Below are 8,649 nucleotides of genomic sequence, written 5' to 3'. Positions count from 1 at the left end.
AAAACATGTCTTTTTATTAATTGTATTTTAAATTCATCAAATCATTTGGGATCACACTTTTTTTTTTAACATGAATAAAGTAATAAAAAAAACTATCTGGTGCATATTTGTTACTAATAAGCCAAAAATAAGTGCATATAATTAAAAAGTGTGAGTAGTAGCAGAGTGCCTTTTGATGCCGTAAAAGTTTATTACACACTGATGATCATGTGATAACCTGTGTCACTGATGTTTGATCAGTAGCTTTATCTCTTTGGGCCTCCTGGGTTATTGTGTAAAATGAAAATAGGTCGCTTGTTTTCCAGCTCGCAGCCACATTTCCTCTCCTGTTTGTTGGAACAAAGTTAAAATGTTTTTCACCTGGACTTTGCTGGCCCTGCTTTTTACGTTGATTTTACTGTGAGTATTCCTCCAAAGCAATAGCTGGGTGTCATCCTGGCAGATTTTTTTATTTTTTTATTTTTTACTGTCCAACTGATGATCCCATTTTTTTTTCCTTTTTTTGTAATACAGATATGGAATATGGCCATATCGGTTCTTCAAAAAGCTGGGGATACCTGGACCTCGGCCCCTGCCTTTTATTGGAACGATGCTGGGCATGAGGAAGGTACGCACAGAAACCAAACTCACCTTAGAGACTGGGATATGAAGAGCTGACTGATTTGATCCTTGAGAATTCGAGATGAATGAGCTCTCTGTATACTTTAGATGTCCTATTCAGTGGTTGGTTTTGTTTTTTTTTTTTTACACTAAAACAGATTTTCTTGTAACTTCTTGTAGGGATTTCTTGCTTTTGACAGAGAGTGCCATGCCAAGTATGGGGACATCTGGGGGTGAGTTCTTGCTTCATCAGTATACATACAAGAAATCACCAGGAGGTCTGTTGATATCAAATTCTGTCTGTGAGCCATGATCACTGCCATGATCACTGGGACAGGGTGGAAAAATATTCACTGGCTCACATTTTTCATGAAGCCATTTCTCTTTTTGGCCTGAAGCAGATCTCTTTTGGTGGAAGCATAGCATCCAATTTTCTTTATTTTAGGGATAAAAGGGGAAAAAGTTTGGGGACAGTTCTTTACAACACAAGGCGAAGTTTCTGAAATGCATATATCCTACTATATCTACACTAGGTTCACAAACAGGTTCACAGTATAAGTATGTCAAAATTCCTTTATCAATATTTAGATTAAAATTTATATAAAATGATTAATAGAAGATTTGAAAAGCAGTTATTTCACTTCAGCTTTAAATTTGTTCATCCTTTTTCTAGAGGTGGGAATCACCATACATCCCACGATACGATATTATCACAATACTTAACGCACGATACGATATTATTGCAATTTTTTAAAATATTTTGCGATATTCAGATTCTGAACATAAAGGTAAACTTTATCAATATTAATTTTATCTAATATCAAAGTCTCGCACTCAGTCATTCTCTCATTTCAGTCAGTTTTACTGTTGACAAACTGAACGGTTTGTATTACAGTCTAGTCCAACTTAACTGAATGCAACCATCTGGTACAATTATAGCTATTCTGAACTATGCAATTTATGAAAACTATGCAGCCCATTCAGCAACTGAAGAATTTGAAAGTAAATTAAAACAAAATATAATTTTGCATTAAATAAAAAAGTTTTACACTTAATTAAAGTAAAACATGTCTTAAATTAAAAGAAGTAAACTGTCATGTTTATTGCTGCCAAAAAAAAGTTAAACACATTTGGATAGTGAAGGAATGTCAGGATTCTTGCTCAGAAAAAGGATCAACATGCTCTGAAGTCAGAGTTCCAGTCCACAAAAACTTTTTTTGTAACAAAATATCGATTTCTGCTGTCCCTGTATCGATACATTATTAGCAAACAAAATATCACGATACTACACAGTATCGATTTTTTCCCCCACCCCTACCTTTTCCCCTCTTTTTTGCCAAATGAATTCCAGTCAAAGTATGAGTTCAGGGAATGTGAAGTGAGAAACATATGAAAACCTACAAAAATAAACTCTATAAAATTTCTTATTCCATTGTCATGTATTTATTTAATAATAATAGGACCGTGATATCCCATTTGTAGCATCACGTGTAATCGATGTGTAATTTTACTACCTGCACAGATGAAAAAACCTCTTTGATCTGAAGGTGCTTTACATATCCAGATGCTTAATAATGCCTTAAATGATTTGCTGTGATTTAAGATTTAAGATACTGTGAAAGGCTCTTTCCTTTTCTGCAGGTTGTACGATGGACATACGCCGGTGTTAATGGTGACCGACCCTGAGATTGTTAAAACTGTGATGGTAAAAGAGTGCTACTCTTTATTTACCAACCGCAGGGTAAGAGGCTCCGCTTTCTATCGTACAGTAGAGTGGAAATTCAGCAAATCATGAAACCTTTGGATGTCCTGTCAGCGCAACACTCCCCAAAAGAGTTTTATCTTTTGCTTTTTTTTGAAAGCTAAACTGAAATATGTTCCCCCCTAGATATATCATTAACATGGGGTAAAAGGGCAGGTTAATAATTACGTTTTACTCTGGCCTGTCCAAACTGTTCTAATTCCATATACATTGATCTGTCCAAACAAAGTACTACATGAAAATGCATAATATAGAGCTATCACAGAAATGATGCTACAAGATATTACAAATGATATTACATTATCTGAGCAAACTACACGTGTCGTTAGGGGACTGGAAGATGTTGGTGGAAGCAAACTGTAAACACTAAGAGTAGTTTTTCCTTGTCGTTTTCCTTTTCAAAGGATTCTGGTTTCTTCAGCGAACCTCTGGATGATGCAGTGGCAGCAGTGAAAGACAAACGGTGGAAACGGATTCGCAACACTCTGTCTCCATGCTTCACCAGTGGAAGACTGAAACAGGTCGATATCATATGTGGGTTTATTAACCACGTCTGTGTTTAATGTGCGCTTACAACAAAAGTAATAGATTTATTTCTTGTTCAAATGTCATCACTTTGTATTGGGTTTTTTTCCTCAAACTACTTAAACAGGCATCATTAAAAAGTTTTGGCACCTTTACACATAATATATAAAATCACTAACATTTAGCTGTTTCTTTGGATAATACTGACATAAAGGTACACAGTAATTTGAGGTATTTCAGGAAATCACTAACATAAGGCACTATTTGTAGCTCCTAATAGCCTTATTCCACTATTTCCACTTTAATTTAAAGTGAATTGTGTTCTGGTACTTGCCGTTCCTTTTTTAAGTTCCCAAAGTGTGCAAATAATTATAGCTACATGTTGTCCACGGCTCAAAATATAACCACATAACAGACACTTTTGGCTGCCCCCTTATTCAAAAGGTGTCAGTACACCTATTACATTTAGCAGATTGTTATACTAAATTTCTGTCTTCTCCTGGTACCAAACCAGTGAGTTTTTGCTTGTTTGGCAATTGTGAAAACCACCTTATTATGGAGCTACCAAACATACCACTAGTTATTATTATTATTATTGGATATCACTAATTATTTCTAAATCCTCAGAGAAATCAGTAATTTTCAGAATAAACAAGAATTTGACTCTTTTATTGCTCTTTTATTGTTTTATTTTGTGGCAAACATGGGTATATCTCTCCAAAATAAAATAAATATAATATAATTCTCTTATTTTGTCTTTTATTCCTTTAAGATTTTTCCCCTCGTTGCTCGCTATGCAGAACGACTTGTTGCAAAACTTGAGGAAACGAATTTGGATGAACCCATCAATGTCAAACAGTATGTTGTTCATCTGTAAAATGCCAGCACATTACACTGTTCATCCTAAAATAACTGAAGCATTCACCACATGTATTTTCAAATCTTATAGGTTTGTAGCTCCTTACAGTTTGGACACTGTGACCAGTGCTTCTTTCAGTGTGGAGACAGACTCCATAAACAATCCAAACGACCCTATTAATGTTCAAATTATGAAGGTCCTTAAAGTCAACACTGGGCTTTTCTTTTTGCTAAGTATGACCTTACTTTTACTCTTTTACACAAACTCCATTTGATCATATCCTTTTGTTAACCACTCTTTACTCTTCTTTCAGTGGCATTTCCCCTCAGTCGTCGTCTGTTAAAGCAGCTCAAAATTGAGATCATGCCTAAAGAAAACATAAACTTTTTCCTCAACATTATCAAGCGATTTAAAGATGAGCATCATGAAGCCAAATCTGTAAGCATTATATCTGTAAAGGAAGACCAACATTATCTAGTCTGTATGCACTTACCTCTGGGTCATTTTCAAGTCCTGCTCTGAATGCTTGTCTGCTTTAAACCAGACACGACCAGACTTCCTGCATGTGTTGATTCAAAGTGAGATCCCAGAAAAGAACTATAAGAACAATGAAGAACAGCCAAGTAAAGGTATGTTTTTATCGGAGAAGTAACCAAGCCCAAGTTAGCCTCCAGTCTCAAATATGAGGTCTCCGATATATGATGGAGTCTTAAGAGCTTTGTATTTGAGAATGAGGATTTTAAATTCAATTCTGTATAGCTGTATACTGATCATTTATTTTAACAGTTAATGTCAAAATACATATTTTAAGAGGGAAGAATACAGGGCAGAGCTCACGAATGTAGTTGAGACAAGCTCTGGGTGATAGTGAAGAGTTTTGAGTGTTTTTAAGTGTTGAGGGGAAACTGCCAAGAATGTGTTTGGTGTATCCTCTGGATAGAGGAAAGAGGAAATGGAGAAGTACAAGAAAGTATTCAAACGTAGAGGTTAGCGAAGAAAATGTGAACTAGGGAGATGAAGACAGTACACAGGAGAACTGCTCTTGCTTTCACAATGTTAATGGACACGTTGACAGATGACCTCAGGCAGTGCTGTTCACCGATGATTTGTAGTGAGCGAAGGGAGCAGGTGGAAGAAAGCCTGAAGAGATGGAGGTATACTTTGGAAAGAAGAGGGAGGAAAGTCAGTAGATGCAAGATAGAATACATGTGTCTGGATGAGAGGGAGACAGATGCTACAGAGATACTGAAGCTATAGGAGTTTAATAGACTTGTAGTCAAGACCGCATAAACCGTGACCAAGACAAGACCAAGACCAAAGGGTATCGAGACCAAGACCGAGACAAAAAAAGTCTTTAAACTGAAAAATTGGCTTTTGAAAAAATGACCCGGGCTTAAGCCCAGTAAGCCACCCACCCCCGGCTCCGCCAGTGGTTGACTCCAAATCTCCCGAACACTATTTCAATCTGAGAAGTAAGACCGAGACAAGACCAAGACCAAAAGTCCGTTGAGACCAATTCAAGACCAAGACCACATAAAAGTGGTCTCGAGACATCCAACTCTAGAGTTACTTGGGGTCAACCATCCAAAGCAACAGATAGTCCAGAAGAGAGTGGACTGGACATAGAGTGAAGTGGGTGTATATAAGTGTGAGGGGGGAAAGCTAACAAGAATGTAGTTGTGCCTACATGTAAGGTTTAGAGATGGTGACCCTAGAAAAGGCTGAGCTGGAGGTGGAAAGCTCAGGTTGAGCACTTTAACGATAAGGTTAGAGAACGAAGGCTGAGATAGTTTGTACATGTCCAGAGGACGGATAGTAGATATGTTAGGTAAAGGGTGTTGAAAATGGAGCTGCCAGGAGGGAGGAAAAGGGAAAGACTCAGAGGAAGCTCATCTATGTAGTAAAGAAGGACACGCAGAGCGTTAGTGTGACAGAGGAAGATGCTAGCGACAGTGTGAGATGGAGAAAGATGATCTGCTGTGGTGACCCCTACAGGGGGCAGCTGAAAGAAGATCAACAGTATTTGGTCCCTGCTCCACTTTTTATTACCATAAAATCTTTTGTTTTTTGTTTTAGGTTTGACTGAACATGAGATACTTTCCCAGGCCTTCGTCTTCACCCTTGGAGGCTACGACACCACTAGTAACACTGTTACTCACATCCTTTATAATCTGGCTACAAACCCTGATGTGTTGCAGACCTTACACAAAGAAATCGATGATAACCTGAAGGAAGATGTACAGTAATTCTTTACATAATTTTCTGTCATCTTTGTTTGAATAATGGACAACAATTAATTTTCTTTTTGTGCTTGCCACCTCCATTATTTGTCTAGGCGCCCATTTTATACGAGGAGCTGACCAGTCTAAAGTACTTGGACCAAGTTTTACTTGAATCAATGCGACTGTTTCCCGTTGCCCCTCGCCTCGACAGGGTGTGCAAAAAAACTGTCAAAGTGAATGGCCTCACCATCCCTGAGGGAACTGTGGTTGGAATTCCTGTGTGGGTGTTGCACAAAGACCCACACTACTGGAACTCACCTGAGCTTTTCAGACCAGAGAGGTAAATGTGTGCCATTACAAACTTATTGAAAACTCATCCACTGGGACATAATTCTTAAAGAAAATGTTGTATTTGTGCAGAGTAACCCAGCCATATCTCTCTTTTTACACACCTGTTATGTTATTTTTTAATGTTTCAAATAGCAGAATAAACGTAAAAGTCTCATCTGTATCTGCAGGTTCAGTAAAGACAGCGGGGAGGAGGTGAACCCATACACGTACATGCCATTTGGACTCGGCCCTCGTAACTGCGTTGGGAGGCGCTACGGCCTACTCACCACGAAGATGGTTATTGTCCGTCTCTTGCAGAAGTACACTTTGGAAACATGCAAAGAGACAATGGTAAGAACAGCACTCTGCCACATTCAGACTGTCATACAACTATGCTGTCATGTTCCTGATTTTCTTTTCTTTTTCTTTTAGATTCCACTTCAGTTTGACTGGAAGTTTCAGCCAGTTCAGCCTGTAAAACTCAAGTTTGTTCTCAGAAAAGAGTAATCTAAGAGGGAACGTCTCTAAATCCCATCAAACATGTTTTTATATCTGCTGCCAAGATAAATTCACTGAGTTGATATTTTCAACTATTTTAAAATGTTATTGACAGTGGCGCGGCTGCCCCTCTGTTGGTCTTCCTTGGTCTCTTGTGTTCTGGGGGCCTCTGGATGTCTGGAGTTTTGATCTCCTCCATACCTGCTTCACGCCCTGGAGGACGGGGCTGTGGCCCCCCCACACCCTCTAGCAGATTATTACATGAAGGAACCTTTTAAAAAACAAAAAAACAAACGCGTCCATGCTCACAGGTGTACACACGGGTGATCACACCCACAAACTACACCCTTTTTGGCTCCTACCTCAAAGCACACTGTGTTCTGTTGATCTTATGTGCTGCACAATAATGTTTAATATTTAGTATTTACTGTCATATTCCCATATATCATTGTGATGTTGTTTATTCTATTACTCTTGTTCTCTTCTGCTTGCTTTCTTTTTTCTTTCTCAGCAGGTGATCCAGGTGATTGATATATGCATTTTTTTTTCTTTTCTTTTTTTCTTTTTCTGCTCATTCTGTTGGTTTTTGGTTTTTGCCCTTCTCCCCCGTCACTCTTCTCAGCTGTTTCTCTTTCCCTCTTTCTTTCTCCCCTTCTTTCCCCCAGTCAAGTCTGTCCCGTATTCAGTAAGTGAAAATAAAATAAACAATAAAAGGTGAATCAAATGGACCATTATGGCAAGGCTGGGATGGTCAATTTGGTAAAGTAAATCCGTTGGGCATCTTTCTTTGCCTTTAGACAACAATTCTGATGGCAAAAGAGCCAAACGGGACAGGCAAAAAAAAAAAAAAAAAAAATGTTATTGAATGAGAGCAGGTTAAACATCTGATTTTGCTGTGTTGATCTCTTTTAATTACTTTTATTTAAATTGTGTTGAAAAGTTGATCTATTTTGTGTCCAAAAGTTACACCAGTCGGTGTCTTAAATGGACCTTACACTCAAGAGATTTTGACTTTAGCGTTTATACATTTTTAAATTGTAATTGCATTTATTAAATCATAAGGCTACTGCTTGTGCGATACACCTCTCACTGATGACTGTAGTTTTGTTATTGGTGGTATCTGTCTCCATCTAGCTTCAACAGCTGGCAACAAGAGTTTGATTTGTTCTAAACTTTGACGACTGTCCATTGCTGGTTATATAGAAAGAAATTTCAGATTGTGTCATCAAATGCAAATACTTGCATTGCCTGTTTACTGTCAGTGTCTTTCATGTTTTCACAATAAAATATGTCCAAAATCCAAAGTTCCAGCATATGTTTCCAGAACTGAGCCTCTGTGCTTCTTCTTCTATGCTGACAATTTGGACAAATTTCATTTTCCAGAAGGAATAGTTCCACATGCTCCTTCTTTTATTATTTTTAACAGTGGTATGTTGAACAAATGCAGTACTGAGTAAAAATCTGTAAAAAACTGTAAAGTTTGCCTGTTTTTACAGTGACAGGAATGCTTTCATGTCAACAGCATCAGCCAAAAGATCAGATTATGATCCTTCATTTTCAGGACCCTCATCACATGCACTGAACATTAACTTTTTACTCCTAAGTGGATTTCACTGGAAAGGATTTCAAAGGTGATACAAAGTTTCCTAGTAAATTTTATACCATTTCATCAATTTTAAAACAACAAATAGGTTTAAAATAAGCTAAATGGAACTATTATGCTTTTAATAATTTTAACTCATATAAGTTGCAATGCTGATGGTTAACAAGTTTCAAATAATAAAGTCCGAACGTGTAAAATCCCTAGAAGGCTCACTGAGCTCCACCCACTTTGTTTAAATCATCCCTTTAGA

General features: G+C 37.6%; 1 protein-coding gene across 1 annotated transcript; it reads left to right on the top strand.

Moving 5' to 3' along the window:
* Window positions 1-418: 418 nt before the first annotated feature.
* Window positions 419-8,099, top strand: LOC309719909 (cytochrome P450 3A40-like). The gene is made up of 12 exons (XM_082556332.1): window positions 419-607; window positions 781-833; window positions 2,242-2,341; window positions 2,767-2,883; window positions 3,660-3,745; window positions 3,837-3,979; window positions 4,060-4,184; window positions 4,291-4,375; window positions 5,823-5,983; window positions 6,082-6,308; window positions 6,487-6,649; window positions 6,731-8,099. The coding sequence occupies exons 1-12, from the start codon at window positions 590-592 to the stop codon at window positions 6,803-6,805; spliced, it is 1,353 nt and encodes a 450-aa protein (XP_082412458.1). The 5' UTR covers window positions 419-589; the 3' UTR covers window positions 6,806-8,099.
* Window positions 8,100-8,649: the final 550 nt, after the last annotated feature.

This window comes from Aulonocara stuartgranti, assembly GCF_965226115.1.
Source record: "Aulonocara stuartgranti genome assembly, chromosome: 13".
Taxonomy (NCBI): domain Eukaryota; kingdom Metazoa; phylum Chordata; class Actinopteri; order Cichliformes; family Cichlidae; genus Aulonocara; species Aulonocara stuartgranti.
This window is presented reverse-complemented; position numbering and strand designations above follow the sequence as displayed.

Bases quoted from the DNA above. Each gene is read 5' to 3' on its own strand.
- LOC309719909 (XM_082556332.1), top strand. The intron at 2,884-3,659 runs GTCGATATCATA...TATTCCTTTAAG, and splicing joins CCAGTGGAAGACTGAAACAG to ATTTTTCCCCTCGTTGCTCG. The intron at 4,376-5,822 runs GTATGTTTTTAT...TTTTTGTTTTAG, and splicing joins TGAAGAACAGCCAAGTAAAG to GTTTGACTGAACATGAGATA.